The 27,096-nt window shown below is 40.9% G+C and overlaps 2 protein-coding genes across 3 annotated transcripts in view; both read right to left on the bottom strand.

Annotated features, from left to right (window-relative positions):
* mfsd3 (major facilitator superfamily domain containing 3) overlaps positions 1–9,996 on the bottom strand; it is a 29,306-nt gene extending 19,310 nt beyond the window's left edge. Inside the window, exons 1-2 of one of the 2 annotated variants that reach the window (XM_040019210.1) lie at positions 9,880–9,996; positions 8,559–9,384 (exon numbers count right to left, since the gene is read on the bottom strand). In XM_040019210.1, the coding sequence (XP_039875144.1) occupies positions 8,559–9,258 (700 nt within the window). In that variant the 5' untranslated portion in view covers positions 9,259–9,384; positions 9,880–9,996. Of the gene's footprint in view, positions 1–8,558; positions 9,385–9,844 lie in introns of both variants that reach the window. The other variant, XM_040019209.1, reaches the window with a different exon arrangement.
* A 1,505-nt stretch (positions 9,997–11,501) lies between these two features.
* anxa1a (annexin A1a) lies at positions 11,502–16,765 on the bottom strand. Its single transcript, XM_040019211.1, has 12 exons — positions 16,641–16,765; positions 15,934–16,010; positions 15,150–15,240; positions 14,811–14,905; positions 14,592–14,705; positions 14,248–14,338; positions 14,057–14,136; positions 13,492–13,636; positions 13,291–13,386; positions 13,122–13,180; positions 12,170–12,292; positions 11,502–12,016 (listed from the first exon to the last, which is right to left on the bottom strand). Exons 2-12 carry the CDS (start codon positions 15,991–15,993, stop codon positions 11,957–11,959), a joined length of 1,014 nt encoding a protein of 337 aa, XP_039875145.1. The 5' UTR covers positions 15,994–16,010; positions 16,641–16,765; the 3' UTR covers positions 11,502–11,956.
* Positions 16,766–27,096: the final 10,331 nt, after the last annotated feature.

The raw sequence follows: 27,096 nt of genomic DNA, 5'->3' as shown, positions 1-27,096 counted from the left end.
TTTTCTACATCCTGATAAAGTAAATATTTTTGAGTGCTGGTTGTAAAAAAAAAGTAAAAAAAAAAACCCAAACAAACAAAGAAAACCCAAGCCATATTTTACTGCAGTCAAAGCAATTAAACGGTGGCGAAAAGGGAAAATCTGAGTAAATGAGTGGTAACAACGATGCTGCAGACATTAAAATCCTTGAACTTTAATGCACCTTGTGAGGAAAAAACAAAACAAAACACTGGAATTCATATTAGTTTTGATCATCGGTATCTTATAGAGATTACACTCATGAACAGTGACACAGGAATTTATTGTTTATTACAGTATGGCACATTTTTTTCAGCGGTCAAGCGCAACTTAAACGGTATAGCAGCAAATTTCTACAAAAAACAGTAAAATCCTTTCAGTCCATGCACTCCGTGGGTGATGTCTGTGCATTACTCACATTTTAATCTGTCATCCTCTGTGCTGAACTGTTCTGAGTTGCATCAACTGAGCAATAACCATGTTAGTCATAATAAAGTAAACACTGGCAGCAGCAGTACCCATGATGCCAGAGTTGTTTACCCATGGTTCTGCGCTCCTGTGCCTGTCTGTCTGTTGTTCAGCTCAAAGCTCAGAGCTTTCACAGTCCTGCCTTCAACTAATTATTTCTTTAAAGGGGGGAAGGGGTGGTAACATGCAGGCACGCACACACACACACAAAACAAGGCTGATTATTCCTTTCTATAAATATTCTCAAAGCAACAATTGTCCATTTCAGCAGGGATTTCATTAAACATCCGCTAAGATTAAACAGAGTGGAGGGAAAATCAGAACGAATGGAACAAGACTGAAGGAGAGAGATGGCAAGAGAAGAAGAAAGTGAGGAGGGAGAAATAAAGAAAAGGTGAAAAACTAAGAGAAAACAGGAATACAAAAAAAAGAAAAAAAGGACGAAGAAAGAAATAGGTGAAAAGGGCAAGAAAAGCAGGGGCAAAAGTGATGTGGTGCAAGAGACGACAATCATAAAATACATAAAATGATATGAGTTAAACATGACTGGAGAGATAGGACAGGGATGGAGACTGCTAGAGACAGAGGAAGAGGAGGAGGGGCAGATGAACAGAGACAATGTTAGGAGGTTAGTGAAGAGGAAATAGAGGAGGAATGGCAGGCTCAAAGAAAAGTGTTTACAGAGAGAGCAGAAAGACAGCATTATTTAACATTATAAGTGACAGCATGAAGGAAGCTCTGTTTATTCTACTAATTTAAAAAGTGCCCTATAGTAGGGTGGTGCAGATGGACAATGATCTCTGGGATAAGCGACGATATCTTGACAACCAAGAGAATGTTTTGTTTTCTCATCAAAGCATGAAATTATTACCATCAATATTGCATTCATATGACAGTTTATCATGTGTCCTCAACTTTTTAGCTCTTGGTGTGAGTGGCCGTGAGAGAAAAACTGTAGGTGAAGAGTACAGGACAGACAGATGAGCTACTTTAAACATACATAAAGAAGTTGGAAGAAATCAAAAAGAGCCAGGCAAATGTTATGACATAATACTGTTTTAGCTGTCCAGCTGATATCTGTCCACTTCTGTTAATTACAGCAGACAACAAAGCTCTCCTGCTGGTATAGTCTGTTATTTCTCTTTGTGCTGGAAGTGGGAAATAAGCTCCCCGGTGTGTCTTTTCCTCTCTTTCATCAGGAGCAGTAACACTGTTGTTTTTTGGGGTACACAGTATGAATCAGGGTGGGTGGCTAGCAAGTGCCAGTGCACAAACGAATAACAAAAATACAAAATCTGGCATTGATCGACGACACTGATGATTCATATCATTCTGATAGATATCAAAAGCATTCAGTGAACCCACGTGCTCTATGGATGGAGAACAGATGACAAAAACATGCCATCATAGGATAAAAGTGATCAGATCAAGCAGGACAAGTGGGCCCAAAATATGCATAACAGAGATTTTCTCACTGAACTGGTCAACTTTTCCTTAACTCTTTACCCCCCTTAAAAGTCTACTAGGAATAACCTTTGAAGCGCTCTGCTGAACTGAGAGGTTTCTGTCAGATGTCAGGCCTGCTTATAGAAAATGACTGTGTGTCCATGAGAAGTGCATCGGCTAGCCTTGGAAAAACCTGAAAACTATTGGTCATTAAACCACGTATTTATTGAGATATACAGAAATATCAAAAAGCGTCATTAAGGGTATAGGGCAGGTCATCAAATGTCGCCTTTATGGGGTAAAGAGTTAAGCCTCTCGGTTGTCTGTGTAAGCGTGTTTGCAGCAGACGGGGATAACTGGTTATACGTATAGGGATCACAGACAGATAAGCTTGAGATGAGGGGAAAAGGTCAACGAGGACATTGGGGTGAAATGCTGACATTCATGCTGCACCTTAAACAAAAGAGCTGGCAGAGCAGGTCCAGGAGAGATCACCGAGGACACACAGTCAACATTTAGTGACCCTTTATCACTCCCTGGTGAAAGCAAGGTAAAAGGAGACAGGTTCATACATACTACATGTCTCAGCAAAGCACTACACACACTCTCTCACACACTCACACACATACACCTTCAGCTCTTTGGGTTCCCTCAGGACAAAAGAGTAAACAGAACCCTCTCTGAACACAATTACATATAATCCTGTGTATATTAGGCTATTGACACAAACAAGTCCCTGCAGATCGATGCAGATGTTCCCCATGGCCCGTAGGTCTCACGAACACTGAACGATACATCATCACTCCAACTCAAACCTGCTGCATTACTGGGCTGCTTATGCTTGTCACCTGTGTTTATTTTCTGAGTGCAGTATTACTATGCACATCCTTTCCATCTTAAGGCAGCTGCACAGTTTCCATTTAGGTTTTTAAAGCATTTCAAGCAATCAGGGCAATATCCTCAATAGTCGTCAATTAATAAAGGCAGCTGATGTTGATTTCAGTTCATTAAGGTAAATCAATCATAAATACCTGTGGTTCATGTGGTAAAAAGGAGGATTTATATCTTTAAATGTCTAAAATGATCATACACCCATGGATAAATGTGTTTATTTCTCTTTCCATTTTGCTCTCCGTTTCTCAGGGCACCATGTGGCGGTTGTTCATTAATTCATCCCCTCCTTCAGCCTCCCTTCCTGCAGGCCTTCCTTTTCCCTCTGGAAAATAACCCCCACTCTCTCTCCAAGTTTTTCTCTAAATCTGCTAGCTAAATCTAATGCAGCAGTGCTGCATTAAATCCTTTCCTTGCAAACCTTATATATTTTTTAAATTGCTGAGGCATTGATGCAACTTTGTGGTTATCCTGGAGGCATTAGTTGATGGTGCCAATGAGCTGTATCACAGTACACTGCTGCAGTTTCTCATATTATGTTTCCTAAATTCATATATCCTCAAAGCCATCTTTTGAGCAGGAAATGCTAAAGTTAAAAGCAGGAACAAAGCTTCACTTCTACTGTTCATCCATCCATCCTTACACCTGAGCTGTTTCCTGGAGAAAGTCACCAGGGTTCACACTTGTCAAGCATACAGGGCCTCTGTTTGACAAGTGGTGGACTGCAAATTGCTGCTCTGATGTATTTATTTAGTATTTAAAAATTCTACTTATTATAAATAAAGGTGGCACAGGCACACTTGTACAGCAAAAAGTGCTTATATGGACCCACAATCAGATTTTAACTTCCTCTATATTTATCTATTCATACACACTAAAGCATCTGTATTCCAAGGATAGAAAGCTGACTTTTAGTGTCTTTAACACATTCACATACATATAGTATCTAATAAATCAGTTCGCCTTATAGCCACACTGATGTCCAAACACTCTTTTGTTTAGCCACGTGCACTCGTAGTATCGTGACTTAGCTAAATGTGTTTTCCTATGGATCAAATTCCACCTTATCCGATATTTAATGAACTGATGTAAAGGAGCCTCATGGAAGTTTGCTAACAATCAAAAGTGACCAAATGCACCATGGGAATATTGGATGACAGCAGGACATCAAAATGTTTGTGTCCAACACTGAGCTTATTTGGAACTCATATCCACCATTGTTTGTCTCTTTTTTTTTTTTTTTTGGCTTTTTTCCCCATTTTCTCCGTCTGCTTCCCTCCCCTTCGCACCCTCTGTCCATTGCTCTACCCAGACAGTTCTCCCATCATGCCTGTAGCCTCAGATGGCACAGGGGTCACAGTTCATACACAAGGCTGCCAATGATTGGCCACAGTGTTGGACGCAGCACAAACTCAGAGTTCATTAGGGATAGATGAGGGAGAGGGGTGTAAGTTTGTATGTGTTTGTGTGTGTGTGTGTGTGTGTGTGTGTGTGTGTGTGTGTGTGTGTGTGTGTGTGTGTGTGAGTGTGTGTGTGCATGCTATGTAATGGAGAGAGTGTGGGGTGTGGAGGGGGATGCTCCCGAGACAGATTAGGGGGTCCAGCCAGCCTTCATATTTTGTCTAGTAGTATCGTCTGCTGGGGCTTATCCGATTACTGAGCCACCCTTAACACTCTCCCAAAACAGACACACACACACACACACACACACACACATATATATATGTACATATATACATACACACACACACACACACACACAACTCAAGACTATGAAAATATGAGGAGACAATTATATTCCCACCACCCACGCACAGTGTAAACACACGCACAGAAACACACATCACCAGGATGCGCCATCTTCCATTTCAGGTTCTGAATGCCACAGACACAAAGACACTCTAATCCTTATATAATCCCCTTCTGCTACCAAACACCAAACTCTGGCCACATCAACTCTCTCCCCCCCATACACACAAGCTCAACTATTTCAAAACTACTTTAATTTTTTTCCCCTTTCTTTTCTTTTTCTTTGCTTCTTGTTGGAAGAAACTTGTTCAAATGCAAAACTGTGCATTCAATTAAGAATGCATTTTCATCTCAACTTTGTATGTGTGTCACTGTGACTTTAAAAACAACTGCTTTATCTGTCTAACGTCTCCATTTCCCAATGTGCACGCAGGACATGCCTTGCAAGGATCACTTCTCTAACTTCTTCACTGCGCTTGTGAGTGCAGTACTCACAGAAACACCACCAGAGACATCTAGTGGTGATCTTTGGGCCCTACATCAACACAGCAGCGACTTCAGAAATTCAAACTGGGACGAAAAAGGGCTTGTTTCTAAAAATTCTGCATTTTATTGCCTCTGGAAAGTTAGACTGGACTGAACAGAAAATAAATAAAAACAAATCAAGTGTTTTTATTTCTAAAATTGGTATTATAATCAAATACAGCTCTATGTTTAATACTTATTTATCCTATACCGGGCCTTGGTACAGCCTCTCAATTCATCCATTCTCTTAAACAAGCCTCCCTTTAAGCTTTGCTCTTATGGGCCTCTCATCACTAACAGAAGGTTGAGCAGCAGGTGGGTGGGGTTTCTGTACTTGCACCCATCCATCCATTCTCATCCTTTTTAGGTTCGGGGGTGGGGGATGACACAAAGACACAGACAACCATTCGCACTCACATTCACACCTATGGGCAATTTAGAGTTTTCAATCAAGCTAAATTGCATGTCTTTGGACTGTGGGAGGAACCCACGCAAACACAGGGAGAACATGCAAACTCCACACAGAAAGACCTGATGGTGGAATTAAACTCAGGACCTTCTTACTGTGAGGCAAAAGTGCTAACCACCGTGCCACCATGCCGGGTGCCACTTGCAACTTTTACCACGTTAAACCATGTTAGAGGTATTTCCTAGCTTTGACATGATACAAAGACTGAGAAAACTGCTAAACTCATACATAAACTTTTTGATATAATAATCCGACACTGCAATAGTATAGACTCGCTGGCCACTTTGTTAGATACACCTGTTCAACTGTTTACTAGCACATATCTAATCAGACAATCATATGGCAGAAACACGATAAACTTAGGCTTGTAGACATGATCGAGTCAGCCTACTGAAGTTGAAGTGAACAGAAAGAAATGAATTTAAGGGTCTTTGAATGTGTCATGGTTGTTGGTGGCAGACTGGCTGGTCTGAGTATTTCAGGAGCTGCTTATCTACAGGGATTTTTTTCCAAACAATCCTGTCTAAAGTTATGGAGAATGGTCGGAAAAGGGAAAATATCCAATGAGCAGCACTTCTCTGGGCTAAAATACCTTGACACTGACTATGTCAATACCCATATGACCATAGTGAACTCATCTTTTTGGTACACTGGTTTCTTGAAGATGACAAGGAGTTCTTTGTACTCAAGCGCCCTCCAGAGTCACCAGATTACAGTCCAAAAGAGCACCTTTGGGATGTAGTAGAACAGGAGATTCACATCATGCATGTCCAGCTGACAAATCTGCAGCAATTGTGTGATGCTACTAAGTTAATATGGTCCAAAATCTCTGAGGAATATTTCCAGCAGCTTAATGAACCAGATCAATGAAGAATTAAGACAGTTCCAAAAGGCCAAAGCAGATCTAACTTGATACTAGCAAGTAGGGCTGCCACGATTAGTCGACTAGTAACGATTACGTTGTCGTCGACGACTGATTTAATAGTCGACGCGTAGTTTGAAGCTTTGTAAGATCCCAAAAGACGCAGGAATAAGTAGTACTATTTAAGAGTGTAATAACAGACTGAAACAGAAGATGGTAGCACTGCATGTATAAGGATGCCAGCTGCCGTTAAACCCCGAAGAAGAAAAAGAAGGTGTGTCCCAGGATTCATAGCGCAGCTGCCAGCGCAGTTGCCAGCAATGGCGGCAGCTAGTTAGTTTTAATATTACTCTTATTATTCTTTTTGGGTCACAAAATAAAGTTTAACATATTTTCAGGCGAGAATGTAGCTGTGTAAACCTCAAATATATGCTCAGTTTATCAAAACAACCACATATTTTCAAAAGCGCTCCAACGTTTTCGGAGACGTCTGTTACCCACCAGCTCGATAGTTAGCCAGGGTTCAAGGCTCATTAGAGCCGGTAAGAACACCGGACTCCCGGCAAATCGTTTTCAAAGCCACCGCTGTCTTTGGCTACTCAGGTTAAACATGTAATATAAGTCAGAATCAGAATCAGAATCAGAAAGGGGTTTATTGCCAAATGTTGAGCAGGTTTACAACATTAGGAAATTGCTGCGGTGCTTCAGTGCAAACATAGTGTCATAAATAGCACTTAAATAGACATGAAAAAATAAAAGTAGGAATAAGAATTAAAAGTGCTACATAGAAAGATATGTGCATGAGATATACATGAGATATATACATGAGAATAAGAATTAAGAGTGCTACGTAGAAAGATATATACATGAGTGCAGGTGGTGATCAGTGCCAAACATGGAATGATGCAGTGACACAGCGTAGGGTCATGTGTTAGTGGCGGGGACAGTCGTATGGTTATTGTTCATGTGTCCAACAGCAGAGGGGAAGAAACTGTTCTTATGGCGAGAGGTTCTGGTGCGAATGGACCGGAGCCTCCTGCCTGAGGGTAGCAGGTCAAACAGACTGTGACCAGGGTGAGAAGGGTCAGCTGAGATCCGAGCTGCACGCCACAATGTCCTGGAGGTGTACAGGTCCTGCAAAGATGGGAGTCTGCAGCCAATCACCTTCTCAGCAGAGCGCACAACACGCTGCAGTCTCTGTTTGTCCCTGATAGTGGCTCCAGCGTACCACACGGTGATGGAGGAGGTGAGGATGGACTCGATGATTGCAGTGTAGAACTGCATCATCGTCCGTGTTGGCAGGTTGAATTTCTTCAGCTGCCTCAGGAAGTACATCCTCTGCTGGGCTTTCTTGATGACGGAGGTGATGGTGGGCTCCCACTTCAGGTCCTGGGTCCTAAGTTATCTAAGTCACTTAGATAACTTAAAAATTTTATTGTTTGGCTTTTTTTTTTTTAGTATTTTATTTATTCCTGAGTAAATCGGTTTGGCTGAGAAATAAAGTTATAGTTTTTACACAGCTGAATAAACGTCAAGCAGACAACTGATTATCAGAAGTGTGAGATGCTCGAGAATATATTCCGGTGTCCTGTTATATTTTAGATAGCAAGGAGCAGACGAGACTGAGTTTATTAAACTCCACCGAAACAATCTGCAGATTTCATTAAACTTTAATAAACTATCATCTTGTCTTTATTTTTAGTTAGCATGTACCTTAAACACTTCAAGTTGTAAGCTAATGATATTTATATAAGAGCAGATGCATGCTGGTGCAATAAGCTGTAGTTTTACATTCAATGGATGCATGATCTGATTAGTCGACTAATCGCAAAAATAACCGGTGACTAGTCCACTATCAAAATAATCGCTTGTGGCAGCCGTTCTAGCAAGGCATTCCTAATAAAGTGGCCAGTTAAGTGTATAAGTGAAAATAACAAAAAAGGAAAATTCTGCTTTAAAAAGAAAAAAAAAAAAAACATACACTATGAGAGAACAATTAAAAAACAATCTATAACTACTTTGACAATAAATACTGAGCATTATTGCCCTTCTGGAAAATAAGCGAACATTTATCACAACAGATCACTTTACCTAAACTTAAACCAGTGCTTGAATAATAATCAGACTTACCCAATTTGTATGTTAGCACATAGAGAACTGTCCAAGGTGTGCCAGGCACTGCCAGCAGCTTCCTCCACACCCTCCATGGCCGTACAGCGTCTGCTCCCTGCCCTCCCTTTTTGCTGCCGTCTGCCTGCTGGCCCCTCACAGTCTCATCATCCAACACAGGGGCCCCCCACACAAACAGGGCTACACCAGCATACACAAATGTCAGCAGCATAAACATCCAGCTCCATCCAGCCACGTCAATCACAGCTAGCAGCCCACCTCCGGCAAACACTGACCCAGCTTTATACCCTACAACTTGTGCTGTGTTCCCAAGGCCCAGCTCCCCACGTCCTTTTAACAACCCCACTGCAGCTCCATCTACAGCAATGTCCTGAACAGAGGCCAAGGTGTTCATTGCCAGCAGGGTTCCAGCTACACCCCAAATATGTGCCTCTGGGGCCAGGGCAGCACTGGAGAGGCATGTTAGAGCAAGGCCAGAGACTGTTCCCACCAGCCAGCGACGCTTAGTACCAATTCGGTCCACCAAAGGCGCCCAGAGGACTTTGAGTACCCAGGGGAAGTAAAGGATCTTGGTAAAACCGATGCGTGTGAGAGAGTGCCCAGCTCCTCGCAGGTATACAGGAAGCAACGATGACTGGAGACCATAGGGAATGCCCTGGACAAAGTACAGCAGGCCCAAGAACACTAGTTTGTCATTCATGATCTATCCCCAAACGTGACCCTGTGGTAGAGCAGACACTGGCTTGGTCCATTGGTCAGGTCACCGTCATTGTTTTGATTAAAGGGGACTCCCTCAAATGGACTGGTTGTTCCAGGTGCGCAGGGCCTGAAATAAAAGACAGAGTGTGAAATTAAAGGTTGTTACAGTGAACGTCCACAGCTCATACAGGCAGCCTTAAAAGGCTGGGTCTTCACTGCTGCTTTATTGCTTCTCTGCCCAGCTCAGTTACCAGCAACGTTGCCCCAGCTAACGAGAGCCCCCTCAAAGTCAATGACTCGTGCTAATCATGTTCAGTACTGTTGTCATTGCATCTGGTTCATCGTTTACCCTGCATCACAACTCAAACACGACTTTGCATCGTTTACATTTCACTACAGGTGCACAATTTAAGTTTGTTGCCTGGCTACCGTTAGCAAGCTAGCTTGCTCTCAAGCTAAACGTACTCGAGCGATTAGCTTAAAACATATTTCATCGGAAGTCTAGTATTATTTTTGGAATTTTATTTTGACCCGGAAGTAACTAGAAAAATATCAGCGTCTGTTCTAAGAAAAATCTTAAAGCATACTTAAAGGAAAGTTAGTTAGCTCTGTGCCAGCTAACCGGAGAGGGTGCTCCGCTTGTTTTCAGTCGGGATGAGCTATGAGGTTGCCAGATTCTGGCCAAACAATCCCCCTTTCTGCGATGCTAAACCAAGAATAGTTTCTTCCATCATTTAAACTTGTTTTTTTTTTTTTGACGTGAAATGATATATACCGGCTTTTAACCTCCTAGGACCTGGCGTCCACATATGTGGGTTATTTAGACCAAAATACTCAATTCTGCTCTACAAGGGCCTGATATCCACTTACAAGGACATTATACTGCTACTGTTCTATCAAAATTTTAAACTAATATCCTCATATGTGGCTCTTATTTTTCATAAAAACAAAAATAAGGTAAAAAAAAAAAATATCTGGTAATTCTTTGTTTTTACATTCATCGGGCCCCAATATGCCCAAATATCAAAGAAAAATTAAAAATGCATGCCGTGGAAGAGTTCGGGTCTTAGGAGGTTAAATATTTTTATTTTATTTTTTTACAATTACCACGCAAGATATTTTCATTACTACCCATCTAGTAATCACATAACGGCTGAACACGCTTTCTGCATCTGGCTCGGTGTTCAAATCAACACCAGCATTTCTATATAGCACATGATGGGAAAACACGTTATATGGATTTAAGAGACTCATTTAAAATGTATTCATATTGTACTCATACTACCAATGTGTAAATATTTGGCAACATCATATAAAATGTCATGGAAATGTATGTCATGGTAATTTGGGCTTTTAGATGAAACTTTATTAATCCCTCGGCTGGGTTCCTCCGGGAAATTCAGTTTTTTTTTTTTTTTTTTTTTTTTTAGATTAGATGAAAATTTTAATAATTTCTTTGAACTTTTCTTTTTACAAAGTGGATTTATTGCACAGAATATATATTTAATGACTTAGATCAGAGCATGATGCCACCACCACCATCATGCTCTTAGGTTTGAAATCCTCACATTTACTCCTCCAAACAGATATCTTGTAATTATGGCCTGAAAGCTCATTTCTCATCTAATCATAAAACATCTCCAAAAGACATTTGGCTTGTCCGTGTGGGAAGCTGCAAATTTCATTCGAGGTTGTCAATTCTGGAACAAGGGTTGTTGTTTTGGTGGGCACCCTTGTAGTTCATGGTGATGTAAAACTCACTTCACTTAGGAGTGTGACGCTGGCATTCCAGCAGTTTCCATTTCATGACAAGCTTGACCCTTGGTGGTTCCTAAACATCCTAACCAATTTCCTGTCATCTGTGGGTGACAGTTTGGGTCTTCTTCCAGACCTTGGTAAAGTGTTGATATATCCAAATAACTTGTACTTATGTATAATTTTCATAACCAATGATAAATTAGCAGGGTTCCCCCCCCTTTAGAAATAGCTCTAACAAATCTGGTTTATGCTGGCAAAAGTAAACTACTAGTTGTCAATCATGATCACTATCAAGTCAATAGGCCTTGGCTTTGTCCAGTTAAAGACATTGTAGAACCTTCAGCACAACTCCTTCCACCCTGGAAAAATAACAATTCAAAGACATTCACACCCATAATGTATGCATGTAAACCTTGACCACTTATTTGTTCTCATGTCTGATATGTGTTGTATGAATTTGTAAATAATCAAGACCACTCAGACCACTTCAGTAAAAAAAGCTTTTATTTGCAGAACATCAAATCTCCTTCCAGAGTAATGGTAACATTAAGCTATTGGCATGTGGTGATCTTGATACATGAGCTGCACTGTGATCACATCAGCTTCTCTTTGGACTTTAGTTATAGAACCTAGTAAGTGCAAGCAAAGTCTGTCTAGAACGTAGATCTTCTGGCATAATGCTATGAGATCTGCGCTGAAATAAAAAGAATTTCTCAGAAAGGAAACGGCCTATCTGCACTGCTCTGCCAACTCCAGGTTAGTATTCGCTCATTGCCAATATCATCTAACTATCATGACGTCTTGCAAAGAAAGACAGTCTTGTCAGGTCTCCACAAGCACAAAAGGCACATTATGTATTTAAGAGATAACAGGCGATTTTCCACAGTTGTACACTGGCATGGATATTCTGCTGTATGAGCTTTGATCCCAGCGATAGGCTGTTAGTTTTCACCCCCACAGAGAGCGAGCAGAATCTTCTCGTAATCATCTGCGGTGTCATCCTAAATGGGGAAAAATACAAGTTGTTTTTTTTTTATTTTTTATAAATCCATAAATCTTTACATGTTTTCTTTTGACATTTTTGTACCGTCATATGCACAATCCATTCAAAACTGAACATCTGGAATGGGTTTAACTTTTAGATGTTTGCTCACCAGAATGTCCTGGTAGAGTGTTTTGCCATAATTCTTCTTGTAGTCTTCCTTGATCCGCGTCATGTCAATTTCAGAGCGGCTCACCATGATGCGGGTCAAGATAAGCTTGCGGGTACCTTTACCCTGAAGGGCAGAAAAGAGCCAGTCATGAAACATTTATATTATAACATACCATTGATTATATTATATGTGGAAAAGATAACAGAAATATGAGATTAATGGGAATTTTTAAAAGTAAAAGGTTTTAGATTTGACTATTATTTCTATTTAGCGAAGAGCTGTTTTGCTACAGAACTTCAAGAACTGGACAAATTATAGGGGGTTTACTCTCTATATCTATGCAACTGACTAAATGAAAGTCAGTTTGTAACTTAAAAACATCCACCTAGTTATCTTGTTTTGTAAAAACTGAGATCAAACATGTCAAAAGGAGCTCCAGTGGGCAAAGGAATACCATTTTTCAGCATTATGATGCTACTATGTTCAGACATTCACCCAGTGATAAATGTATTAAATGCATGAAGACTCCTTTGTCCATGGCTCAGGTTTCTCATGCTGGGACACTTCTCCAGTTCATGGGAGCCTATTTCCGACACTGACTGAGCTGTTTATTATTTATGTGAATTAGCCAAAGTTAGCAAATTCTGATCCAAAGCAGCCCAGCATTGTTCACCAGTGTCTAATTGTCTTCTGTGAGAAGGAGGTATTTGGGGTTCAACAGCTTGCCCAAGGACACGTCAATATATAGATGCAGAAACTGGGGACTGAACATCCAACCTACTAAATAGCAGACAACTGGCTCTAAAACCTGAGCCACATTGACAGCCAATCAGTTTTTTTCAAATGGCAATTGGCATCATCCAAATTAAAGAGTACTTCTACATTTATCCACTTGTGAATTATTTTCCCTGTAATATTTAGTTGTTCCTGTAGCAGCCTACATATACTGTACCTTCATGGCCAAGTAGAGTTTCTCTGCAAAGAAGGCAGTTCTGCTTCCAGCACACTTCACTGTGAATATATATATTTTTTAAAGTTTTAATCCAGTCCATCCAGAATATGCTGATTTAATGCTAAAGTAATAGAGTTTAGAGGTTTCGTAAACAGAGGTTTGACTTTACCAACTGCTGTGAGGCAATTCTCAATATCTCCCTTCAGTTCGAGGTCAAGGGCTTTGGCCACATCCACTTTGCTGTACTTTTTGTACCTATCAAACACTGAAATAGAATACAGATTAGGTGCTATTCCTAAGAAGGAGATGTTAAAGATAAGACTTAAAAAATATATATATATACACTTAACGGTGCAAGAATCAAACCGACCTTGACGGAGATGAATGGCACTCCTGCTGGTTAGGATGTCGATCAAGACAGCGCAGTTCGTGCCCTTCCTGGCCTCTCCCGCCTCATACAGAGCCCTGGCATCACTGTCAATCAGCTGCTCGCAAACTCCTTCAGTCCTGGCAGCCTGTGATATGAAGAAACAGATTGATTCCATCAGTACACCAATCAAACTAGCTAATTAGCTAATTTAATAAATCATGGATATTTTTAAGAGTTGGCAAGTTGAAAAAGCACAGTAAGCACAAACAATGTTCTATTTAATGCCACTGAATTCACCAAGAAAGCTTCACATTTCTCAAAATTTAATTAAAATGTGGCTTTCAACTTTAAAATGTGAACTGCGTTTGTAAGATATCCAAATGAGAGTACACATGACTGTATGTGTGTGTCTAGGGAGCAAGTTTGCTTTTTAGAATCAGCTCAGTGTTCCAGCTTCAGTGGGGAGTCTTATGTTGTTTCAGAACTTAGAGCATCCTGGTGCTATGACAGAATAAATGATTTTGAGATCCTGCAACAGAGCAGTAAATAAAACACACTCAAGTACCTTGGAGAGTGCAATGAGGGCCGTCCTGAAGTCTCCACTAGTGTCAGACTTGATGTCCTCTTCCAGCTCTTTCTTGTATTCTTGGCAAAGTAATCGCAAAAGTGGAATTAGTTTTCCCACTGACACTTGTGTCGTTGTTCAAATTTTAGCTTCTGGAAACTGAAGATTGTTGCTTGAACTTTGGCACAAACCTTCCTTGTAGACTTTCTTTAGGTCTACGATCTGCCTGTTGGTTCGGGAAGCTAAAATCTCAATCAGAGTGTCCTCGTCTGTTCCCAGACCCTGAGGCAGAGATGCACAGATAGAAGGATTGAGACAAAGTCTCTTAATGCTTCACAAAACCAGTTAAACACCTTTTAGCCACCTCCCTTTAGAAAAACAAAGGATTAATATGTTTAAGTGGGTGGATATCATCATGTGCCAACAATAAGAGATCATGGTGAAACCAGAGAAAGCATTTACACAAATGTAGTCAAGTACTCTCTAATAGCTTTTTCTGTCAATGTGCTCATCTTAGTAGTGTGTGTTTGTGTACCTTCATTGCCAGTTTTAGCTGCTGGGCATCATACTGGGCAGGAGTTTTCAACAGAGCCAACACGACTTCCTCCAGATCTCCCTTCAGAGCATTTTTCAGGGCTGTGTCCAGAGGCTATGAGGTATCAACGGATGATTAAATGTATGATCCAGAGGAAGTAATGTTTCCTGTCAGTTTTGGAACTTCTTGCTCCGATCGTGTTTGTCTAATTGTCTTTACCTTGCCGTTGGCCTTCTGGTAAGCCTCTTTGATCTGCTGCCTCTGCTCGTTGCTCCTTTTGACCAGAATTTCAATAATGGTGTTCTCATCCACACCTGCACAAGCGAGTAAAACAAGCATTCCTGTCATTCTGCAGCAGTATGACTGTTCAGCATTCATTGTTTGGTGTGTGTGATCCCACAGAGAACAGAAGGTAATCACACATGATGGCCACCAGAGGGTGTTAAGATTCTTGACAAGGAAGACAAGAAAGTCTGTACTTAACACTTAGATACACATTGCAACACCAAAGCATGCTCGCACACGCTCCAAAGCGTCCCTCATGCATTTCAGCTTCACCTTTTGTCTTGATGGCCTTGTCCAAGACTGCTGCATCTCCACTAGGGTTGAAATTGAGCGCTGGCTTCACCGTTCCTTCATTCTTTAAAGCCTGAAACGTGCCAGATTATTGTGTTTGGTAAATACTTGTCTGCAGTTTAGAGGAATGTACAAGGTGGGATACAGGGGTGCATTTTTCAAATGTTTTAACTACAAAAGCGTTGAAACCCAGTGACTGTATCCTTGAAATTAAGGCAGAAAAAAGGAGCCCCTACGGTTCCTCCCTTATTATTTCAGATGTCAACACAAAGCTTTTAAAATGTTGGCAGATGCCCTGTTTGGACTGAAGTGAACAATGAAAGAGTCCAAACTGTTATTCTACAACTTGTGCAGCTTTTTCTAAACTTACTTTAAGAAATCGGTGAAAGGAGAAGTACCATTTTTTTCTGTTTGCAGAGTTTATAAAGGGAGGAGCTCAAATTCCGGCTTCAGTGACTCATACATTCCCAAAACTCTCTCTGGTTATCATTCTCTGTGCATATAATCTTTACAGTTCAGGCCCCTTTTTACTTTAATGATGTTTCTATAATTAATCTACCACCATTTTTTTTTTTTAGTTAATTTCCTTCCTCTCTTCAACATCTAAACTCATTCAATCTTTTTATGTCGACACCTCCTACGCAGCGTTTTTCTACTCTGCTCTACTGCCAGATCAGTTTTTCCACCCTAGCATACCACAGGAAGAGACGGAAAAAAAAGAAAAACAGGGTGTTTGGCCTTAGCAACTGGAACCAGTGTTACGTACTGAATCATCGGGCATGCCCAAGTAAACGCTCTGCTCCAAGAAGGCCTGGATGAAAGACATGGTGGGGAGTGGTCTGTCTGTACGAGAGGAGGAGAAGGAGAATGTCAGCAGTGTTTGATCCAAATATGAACATTTATCGTAGCATTTAAAGTTTTGTTTCTCCTTGTGAGAAACAGTTGAGCATCTAAAAATAAAGTTTTTTGTAAATGTTGCTCAAAGTAGTGACTCTTTAGGCAATCTTCTAAGTGAAGTTCTAAAGCATTAAACTAAAAAAAAAAAAAAAAAAAGAAAAAGTGTTTTCTTTTATCTGCTGTTGGAGATGTCAAGTGAAAGTCCAGATATCTACTCTGGATTTACAATAAGCAGTTTTCTATAATGACAAGCATCTGTAGCAAACACCCTGGCCACACCCACTCTCATCTCTGATACGGACATATGTTCTATCCCACATTATAATGTATCTATTTATATCGATTGATTTTATGATCGAATTTGCTTTCTCTACGTAGTTGGGACAGCCGAGCACGTCAAGACAAACTTTAACCTCACACTCCCCTCCGCCTCGTAAGTTGCACCAATCAATATACCTTGCTGCAACTTTAGATCTCATCGGGGAGGGGAGACCAAAAGCCATCAAATCTCGCTCCAAACTCAGCTGAGTTCAGAATCTACAACGCCAAAGATTTCCTGGGAGTCAAAAGACTTACCGTGTTGCCTTAAAGAGAAGAAGTTTGTCTCACCGAGTTTCCAGGGGCGTTGTAGTGACAGAAAGCGTGTATTTATACTCGAGCACAAACCACTCCTAGTGACGGGTCCAGCCCACGCCGCCCTCCGCGGCTACCATTGGGCTGAATCTCTGCTGCGTGGACTCCTCGGCAGCTGCAATCTAAACGCAACATCCGGATTCAGTAGAGAGCTGGCAACAGATCCTCCTGCAGATTTAAAACAGTCCCGTTGCTTACTTGAAAACATCTGCCGATCACGTGCCAGGTATAAAAAATGTTAATAAAAATTGTGATCTCGTGGACATGTAGGACATCTGGGAGTGGTGTGTTCAGGGTTGGGTTGCTGCTTGCGGCACAGGGAGGAGAAGGCTGGGCGGCGGGGGACTCTGGCTGGCTGGAGCATAGGGTTGCCAACCGTCCCTTAAAAAACGGAATCGTCCCGTATTTAGAAACAAAAGTACACGTCCCGTATTGAACTAATAAGGGACGCACTTTGTCCCGTAATACAATGAGAATCAAAAGTAGTCTATAAATGTTAATGGAATTAACGCTTTGTTTGAAAACATAATTCCCAGCCCCTCTCCTGCTTTGTGAGCAATGAGCTGACAGCACACTTATGACAATTCGAGTATGACAATTCAGATTACCGCTCATCTCATTGGTCGAGGAAAGGTCGCTTGCGGAGAAAATACCGGAAGACAACAGATGACCACAACAACAAGCATGGCCAACAGGGAAACAAACGCCGACACTGCGGTGCAAGTCTCGGACGACAGTACGCCTAAAGCTGGGCAGACACTGTGTGATTTTTTCAGTCACGTTATTCAGCTCCTGCTCAAACTGCACGATTGACTCGCAGGGGTTAGAAGTTGGTAGGTCACGATGCAGGGTCTCACACTATACCGCCCGATGCTCTGATGCGACCTGAGTGCTCACACCGTGCCTCCATAAAATGAAGGTTATAACAGAAATTCTGTCGCTCGCTCTCTCTGTCTTTCACTCACACACACACGCACACCACCACCATCAACTTTGCTAAATTGCTAATGAAAAACATTGATCAGGCAGCTGTGATTGAGCAGCAATGTAAATCCAACTATTTTCACGGTTGTTGTGGTCGTGATAATTTTGTGATGCCACATCGAAAAGGCTCGGATGAGCTTTCCAAAGTTCTACAAGTTGTGCCTCCATCGCTTGGGTCCAGATCACAGGCTGCACAGCCGTGCTGCTCCATCTTTTTCACCGACGTTTACGTGTTTGCCCGTGATTGATGATCGGGAGCTGGTCGTGAGGTGTTAATCGCTTCTCGTTACCCCACGTATACTACACGATGCACGATGAAGGCCAAAATCGGGCCGATCACCAAATCGGTCGCACGACTCAAAAATCGGCTCAAAATGGGCCAAAAATCGCACAGTGTAAGCCCAGCATTAGAGCAGCAATGTTTGTTCGCTCAGAGAAAGAAAAAAAAAAGGCTGCAAAAGTACAGGGAGGAATTGGAAAAGGAAAACACCTGGCTGGAAAAGTGCACGATAACACCTATAAAGCGCACTGCACTGTGTGCCGGCGCACTTTTTCCATAGGAATGCTTCTAATGGTGGGCACAAGAAGAACATGAGGGGCGTGAAAGCTCGGGGAACCCTTAACCAATTTTTTGTCCACCAGGCCACGGCAGAAGCAGGTATGGTATGTAAACATTGGTTTGTTTTTTTAAACCCTCTGGTTAATATGGGTATGTGCAGTGAATATCAGCGCTATGTGGCCAGAAGTGTGATAATATAATTTATTTTGTGTAATAAACAACTGCAAGGATAGATGATTACAACAAATAGATCACTAATACATAAAAGTAATACATAGATGAATAATGATGATGAGTTATGATGCGTAATCATGGGAACAAGTGGGTTTACAAACAGGAGCAGCTGATTAGCATTAGAAAAGCTGAAATAATACCTCAACTGAAGCCAATTGTACTAAATGCACTATATGTGCACAGTTACGAGAATATTTTTCGTTCTATTGCTTTCTATTAATTTATATAATTTTAAGTTAAGCAGGACAGAGTTCTTTTAAAGAAAGATTTACTTATATTCTCAAAAGTTAAGCATAACAGGCTTCTGTTTAAGAAAGAGACCTGTTTTATTGTGTTAATGTTGTCATTTTGAGCTAAAAATAAATGGCTAAATGATCATTTGTTTCCCATATGGTCATATTACAAAGAATATGCATCTGCTTCAATCAAATTCAAGTCAAATGCTTAAAAAATAATTTCACACACAAAAAAAAGAGCTACCACACTGGGAAGGGTGAAGACAACTGGGTTGCCCGGCCCTGGCCACGAGGTGTCCCTTGTTTATTTTTCAGGGAGTTGGCAACCCTACTGGAGCACCAACCCTCAAAATAAAAAATAGAGCACATTTCATTCATAATGTTGTAAATCCAAGCCCATTATAATTATAATTTGAATCTCGGGCTGTGCGAAAACCCAGAAATACACCCTAGACAAAGTGAATCCGTGAACTAAGGTGTAGGTCTGTTAGGTTATGTTGTGGTGATCCTCTGGTTGGGGGATGTTTGTTCATACTGGAGTGCAAAATTAAAACCAATGGGAGATGGACGAGAAAAGGTCAAAGCCATCAGGTGCTCAGTTTAGAAAAAAGAGAAAAGAAGAGGAGGAGAAATGAGCAAAAGATACAGATAAGCAGATGTGTCATTGGATAATGGCAGGTCATTTATCCTGAAACAATCATAATCATAATACTTTATTAATCCCTAAGGAAATTATGTGGGTTACAGTTGCTCCAAGAAGAAAGTGTAAAAATAGTAACATTAACAGGCTAAACTCCAAACAATACATTATGTTACAGATTTTACACATTTAAGAAATAGTACCATTATATACAGATCACTCAATTATAAATATCAAGGATTAAAAAAGGTGATTATAAATAAATATCAAGAAAATTGACAAGAATATTACAGAGTAGAAAAGAGCGTATGGATAAACACTATTGCAGTGTTGACATTGTATTAGATGGAGAGGTTGTACAGGGAGATGGCCACGGGCAGGAATGATTTCCTGTGTCATTCAGTGGTGCTTTTTGGTAATCTCAGTCTCTCACTGAACGTGCTCCTGTTAGTAGCCAGCATGGCATGGAGTGGGTGGGAGGTATTATCCAAGATTGTCCTTATCTTGGACAACATCTGCCTCTCAGACACCACCCTAACGGAGTCCAGCTCCATCCCTACAACATTACTGGGCTTGTGGATCAGTTTATTTAGTCTGTTGCCATCTGTGACCCTCAACCTGCTGCCCCAGCATGCAACAGCATAGAAGATAGCACTGACCACAACAGAGATACACCAAGATAACACTAATTAGTAGGGATAGTGAAAACTTCTGTTTACGTTTGTTAGCCACTTGGCTATGATAGTAAACAGCAGACACTGATGTAGCTTACTGAATCTTTTGGACTGTGTTCAGCACAATATTAATTAGTCATTGTCAGTTGTTGATTTGTCCTATTCTCATTGTATGGTGAATTATGATGGCTGTTTGTTAAGTGTTTGCATACTATGCATACTCTCTCTCTCTCTTCATATATATGTTTGTGTGTGTGTGTGTGTGTGTGTGTGTGTTTCGCCAAAGGGAGTGTTCGTCCAGGGCGTCAAACATGTTAGGACCTCTACTGGTCTTACTGGTTGGTAGATCAAATATCTGTCTTTGACGTTCCTGCTGTTTTCTCTTGTCTTTGCAACAAGTGACGTTAAACAGTATGACAGCACTACTGTCATGTATTTATGTGGGAGTCCAGCATTACATTGTCTGTATGAATAACCAAGCTAACCAAGACCTCAAAATTCCTCCAAAGTCTAAGCCTTGGAGTGATGTCTGAGGTGTGTTGTGTTGTCATGACAGCAGGGTCAGGTTGTCATACTCCTTGAAGTCTGCATGTCTCAACAGAGTGTTAATGCTGTCAGTGATTACAATATTTTAACCCCGTCAGACTTTGTAATCAGACGGAACAATTGAATTCCCAGAGGCTAGTGGCGACATGCAATAAAACCTCTGTTACATATACGATATGTCCTGATATTTTCCAGTGATGAAAGACTTGTGTGATTAATTGGTTGGAGTTTCCAGACTGGAGAAAAAGGGTCAGTTTGATATCCAGGGTTAGGGTTGCGAATGTGGAGAAATAAAGGGAAACAGCAGGCAAAGCTGCATTTTCATTAAAGTGGTATCACGGGTGGATTTACCTCTAAGGAAGGTGTGTTAAACAGATGCTCAAGCTGTGGGCCAAATGTTCCAAATGAGTCTCTCAGTCTAAGAAAGAAAAAAAAGGAAACTGTAACAGAGACCCTCAGCCAAGGACAAAAGGACAACAGTAGCAGCTGCAACTGATATGATTTTATTACAAAATAAATTCTATTAGCAAGAATTTCTGATTTTGTCTTCATTCTCTTCTTATTTTCTGTAGGTGGTGTGTTTCAGTTTTATTAACTTTATTTGGGAAAGTGTAGGTTTCCAAGAAAAGAAAGAGAAAAAACAGAGCCCAAGTGAAGTGTGTGTTAGTGTGTAAACTATATATGTGTCTGTTAGTATGAGGAAGCATCCAGTTACAATCTCTATCTCACACAAGGGAAACCTGAGGACTGTTTATGGCATCTTTTTACCCTCTGGCTGTGCAGAGTTTAAACTGGTACCCAGTGAAACTCCATCTCTGCAGGTTTAATATTTAAAGACTGTTTAGAGTTTGGTTCCCATAAGAGATCAGGATCATCTCGTTCTCCTGATCAGCACAGCAGCACCCTGGCCTGAATCACATCGAAGGGATCTGAGCTGCTCTGACAACCAGGTAGTTCTGCTTTTTTCTCTCTCTTTTTTACTTTTTTGTATTTAAATATACATTCATTTGCATGTTTTTACTGTTTAGTGGATGCTGTTATAGTAAATTTGCACAAGTTTAGTAAAGGAAGCTGAAGATTTGTCCTGAGACTGCACAGTGAAATGAGAGAATCTGAAAATAAAAATAGGTCCACAATGAAAGTTTGGGATTTTCAGTTTTTCCTGTTCTGAAGCTTGCAGCTTATAGTAGCTTGGAGTGGCTAACTGAAGGATTACACTCCTTGAGTGAAGCTGCTGAGTGGGCATTTAGACATCTGCACATAGTTTGAGGGCGCGATTGAAAGTTCAAGATATAGATTAAGTTCATTTTTTTTAGCTTTCAAAATTCAACATGATTTTTCCTTTTTGTGTGTTTCAGACGGGTCCACTCTCATGTGTCAACTTAACAGAGATCAACCTAAAGAATACACTGAAAAAAAGGGATTGTCCATCTCTTGGATTTATGTAAGCATCTTGCGTGTATTTAACACAATTGCCTCATGCTTTAAAGTTAAGTGTAACTATATAGTGTAGAAACTACATGATATGCAGAGAGGGTAGATTAAATTGTTCATATCATGTTCGAGTGAAGTAAGTCAATAATATATCAATGTTTAATCTCGTGACACCGCATGGGATTTCAGTCTCGTGTGCTTTGGATCGTGGTGTGAGGAAGGCATCCATCTCAGTCAAGTCGAGCAGCCGCCTCTGCCTTTTACGGTATACCGAAAAATATAAATTGGGTGATTGTTAAATTAAAAAAGGCTACCTTGTAATTTCAACACAAAAATGTCATGTTTTGAGCCAACCGTCCCTTTAACGTTAACTAGTAATGACTTCATGAACTTCTTCACAAATAAAATTCTTATCATTAGAGAAAAAAATGCCAATAATCATCCCACAGATGTAATATCATCTACAGTTACTCTTAGTACCATTGATGTTAAGTTAGACTCTTTTTCTCCAATTGATCTTTCTGAGTTAACTTCAATAATTACTTCCTCCAAACCATCAACGTGTCTTTTAGACCCCATTCCTACAAAACTGCTCAAAGAAGTCCAGCCATTAATTAATTCTTCGACCCTAAATATGATCAACCTATCTCTAATAATCGGCTATGTACCACAGGCCTTCAAGGTGGCTGTAGTTAAACCTTTACTCAAAAAGCCATCTCTAGACCCAGCAGTCTTAGCTAACTATAGGCCAATCTCCAACCTTCCTTTCATATCAAAAATCCTTGAAAGAGTAGTTGTCACACAGCTAACTGATCATCTGCAGAGGAATGGCTTATTTGAAGAGTTTCAGTCAGGTTTCAGAGCTCATCACAGCACAGAAACAGCTTTAGTGAAGGTTAAAAATGATCTTCTTATGGCCTCTGACAGTGGACTCATCTCTGTGCTTGTCCTGCTAGACCTTAGTGCAGCATTCGATACTGTTGACCATAATATCCTATTAGAGCGATTAGAACATGCTGTAGGTATTACAGGTACTGCACTGCAGTGGTTTGTATCATATCTATCTAATAGTCTCTAATTTGTACATGTAAATGGAGAGTCCTCTTCACACACTGAGGTTAATTATGGAGTTCCACAGGGTTCAGTGCTAGGACCAATTCTGTTTACATCATACATGCTTCCCCTCGGCAGCATCATTAGAAGACATAGCATAAATTTTCACTGCTATGCAGATGATACGCAGCTCTATCTATCCATGAAGCCAGGTAACACACACCAATTAGTTAAACTGCAGGAATGTCTTAAAGACATAAAGACCTGGATGGCTGCTAACTTTCTGCTTCTTAATTCAGATAAAACTGAGGTTATTGTACTCGGCCCTGAAAATCTTAGAAATATGGTATCTAACCAGATTCTTACCCTGGATGGCATTACCTTGGCCTCCAGTAACGCTGTGAGGAACCTTGGAGTAATTTTTGACCAGGACATGTCCTTCAACGCACATATTAAACAATTATGTAGGACTGCTTTCTTCCATTTGCGCAACATCTCTAAAGTTAGAAATATCCTGTCTCAGAGTGACGCTGAAAAACTAGTTCATGCATTTACAGTGGGGCAAAAAAGTATTTAGTCAGCCACCGATTGTGCAAGTTCCCCCACTTAAAATGATGACAGAGGTCAGTAATTTGCACCAGAGGTACACTTCAACTGTGAGAGACAGAATGTGAAAAAAAAATCCATGAATCCACATGGTAGGATTTGTGAAGAATTTATTCGTAAATCAGGGTGGAAAATAAGTATTTGGTCAATAACAAAAATACAACTCAATACTTTGTAACATAACCTTTGTTGGCAATAACAGAGGTCAAACGTTTACTATAGGTCTTTACCAGGTTTGCACACACAGTAGCTGGTATTTTGGCCCATTCCTCCATGCAGATCTTCTCGAGAGCAGTGATGTTTTGGGGCTGTCGCCGAGCAACACAGACTTTCAACTCCCGCCACAGATTTTCTATGGGGTTGAGGTCTGGAGACTGGCTAGGCCACTCCAGGACTTTCAAATGCTTCTTACGGAGCCACTCCTTTGTTGCCCGGGCGGTGTGTTTTGGATCATTGTCATATTGGAAGACCCAGCCTCGTTTCATCTTCAAAGTTCTCACTGATGGAAGGAGGTTTTGGCTCAAAATCTCACGATACATGGCCCCATTCATTCTGTCCTTAACACGGATCAGTCGTCCTGTCCCCTTGGCAGAAAAACAGCCCCATAGCATGATGTTTCCACCCCCATGCTTCACAGTAGGTATGGTGTTCTTGGGATGCAACTCAGTATTCTTCTTCCTCCAAACACGACGAGTTGAGTTTATACCAAAAAGTTCTACTTTGGTTTCATCTGACCACATGACATTCTCCCAATCCTCTGCTGTATCATCCATGTGCTCTCTGGCAAACTTCAGACGGGCCTGGACATGCACTGGCTTCAGCAGCGGAACACGTCTAGCACTGCGGGATTTGATTCCCTGCCGTTGTAGTGTGTTACTGATGGTGACCTTTGTTACTTTGGTCCCAGCTCTCTGCAGGTCATTCACCAGGTCCCCCCGTGTGGTTCTGGGATCTTTGCTCACCGTTCTCATGATCATTTTGACCCCACGGGATGAGATCTTGCGTGGAGCCCCAGATCGAGGGAGATTATCAGTGGTCTTGTATGTCTTCCATTTTCTGATGATTGCTCCCACAGTTGATTTTTTCACACCAAGCTGCTTGCCTATTGTAGATTCACTCTTCCCAGTCTGGTGCAGGTCTACAATACTTTTCCTGGTGGCCCTCGAAAGCTCTTTGGTCTTGGCCATGGCGGCGTTTGGAGTCTGACTGTTTGAGGCTGTGGACAGGTGTCTTTTATACAGATGATGAGTTCAAACAGGTGCCATTCATACAGGTAACGAGTGGGGGACAGAAAAGCTTCTTACAGAGGACGTTACAGGTCTGTGAGAGCCAGAGATTTTCCTTGTTTGAGGTGACCAAATACTTATTTTCCATCCTGATTTACGAATATATTCTTTACAAATCCTACCATGTGAATTCATGGATTTTTTTTTCCCATTCTGTCTCTCACAGTTGAAGTGTACCTCTGGTGCAAATTACTGACCTCTGTCATCATTTTAAGTGGGGGAACTTGCACAATCGGTGGCTGACTAAATACTTTTTTGCCCCACTGTATTACTTCCAGGCTGGACTAATGTAATTCATTATTATCAGGATGTCCTAAAAACTCGCTAAAAAGCCTTCAGTTAATCCAAAATGCTGCTGCAAGAGTACTGACAGGGACTAGAAAGAGAGAGCAGATTTCTCCTGTTTTGGCTTCCCTTCATTGGCTTCCAGTTAAATCCAGAATTGAATTCAAAATCCTGCTCCTCACATACAAGGTCTTAAATAATCAGGCCCCATCTTATCTTAATGACCTTGTAGTGCCATATCACCCTATTAGAGCGCTTCGCTCTCGCTCTGCAGGCCTACTTGTTGTTCCTAGAGTATTTAAAAGTAGAATGGGAGGCGGAGCCTTCAGTTTTCAGGCCCCTCTTCTGTGGGACCAGCTTCCAGTTTGGGTTGGGGAGACAGACACTATCTCTACTTTTAAGATTAGGCTTAAAACTTTCCTTTTTGCTAAAGCATATAGTTAGAGCTGGACAAGATGACCCTGAATCCTCCCTTAGTTATGCTGCAATAGACGTAGGCTGCCGGGGATTCCCATGATGCATTGAGTTTTTCCTTTCCAGTCACCTTTCTCACTCAGTATGTGTTAACAGACCTCTCTGCATTGAATCATATTTGTTATTAACCTCTGTCTCTCTTCCACAGCATGTCTTTCATCCTTTTTTCCTTCTCTCACCCCAACCGGTCGCAGCAGATGGCCCCGCGGCTCCCTGAGCCTGGTTCTGCCGGAGGTTTCTTCCTGTTAAAAGGGAGTTTTTCCTTCCCACTTTCGCCAAAGTGCTTGCTCATAGGGGATCATATGATTGTTGGGTTTTTCTCTGTACCTATGAAGCGCCTTGAGGCGACTTTTGTTGTGATTTGGCGCTATATAAATATAATATAATTGAATTGAATTGAATTGAATGTTTCTGTCTTGAACGTAATTAAATCATGTAGGATATGTATGAAATTCAACAACTTCATTTGTTCTTGTTGAGATGACATGTTACAATCTAGTAAGAGTGGTTAATTGCTGGACTCATGAAATTCACAAGATCGCACGAGATTTCAAACTGCAGGAAAATCACTGGAGTCATAAGAGGCATACAACTACACACACACCACGTGTATGCTATTGCTATTTATTGTGGTGTAACCTGTCGAGGACAAAAACGTACAGAAAATTCTGCATCAAGCCTTGAAATCATAGCTTTCCTACTGTTGTTAAGCCTGGATCGGTGGTGTGGTGGTTAGTGCTGTTCCTTCACAGCAAGACGTTCTTAGGTTCAAATCCACAATCTCGCTAGTGGTTTCTCTCTGGGTTAAAAGTCATGCAGTCATTAGAGTTAGGTTAGGTTAATTGGTGATTCTAAATTACCTGTGAATGTGAGTGCAAATTGTTGTTTGTTTCCATGTGATTGACTGGTGAGCTGTCCAGGGTGTACCCTGCCTCTTACCCTATCACTTCAGGGTTATGCCCCTGCAACCTGGCTAAAGATAGGAGGATGGTAGTTGTTGTAAATCCATCAAATTTTTATGTTAACCAGACTCTAGACTTTGTTGAACATTATGTAATATGAAGACAACATGTAGTATTTAAGTGACCAAGTAGTATTGGGGTAAAAGTTATTGAATAGTGTTGAAATAAAATGACAAAATTGTGAAGGATTAAAATATTCCAAGAGCTCAACTTACTTCATCTGAACATGTTTCAATTATGCTTTATCAACACAAAATACACAGGTTTATTGAATATGAATAAGTTGTGTTGATTTAACTCAGTTGTTTAAGTTTCTGCCAAAGCAAAACAGTTGTGTGCAACCAATGTCCACTATTGAATTAAGTAAATCCAACATGGCCTTTTTTTTCCAGTGTAGCAGTGACCTGCACCACATATTTATATACA

This window comes from Simochromis diagramma, unplaced genomic scaffold, assembly GCF_900408965.1.
Source record: "Simochromis diagramma unplaced genomic scaffold, fSimDia1.1 OVJJ01000822.1, whole genome shotgun sequence".
Taxonomy (NCBI): domain Eukaryota; kingdom Metazoa; phylum Chordata; class Actinopteri; order Cichliformes; family Cichlidae; genus Simochromis; species Simochromis diagramma.
This window is presented reverse-complemented; position numbering and strand designations above follow the sequence as displayed.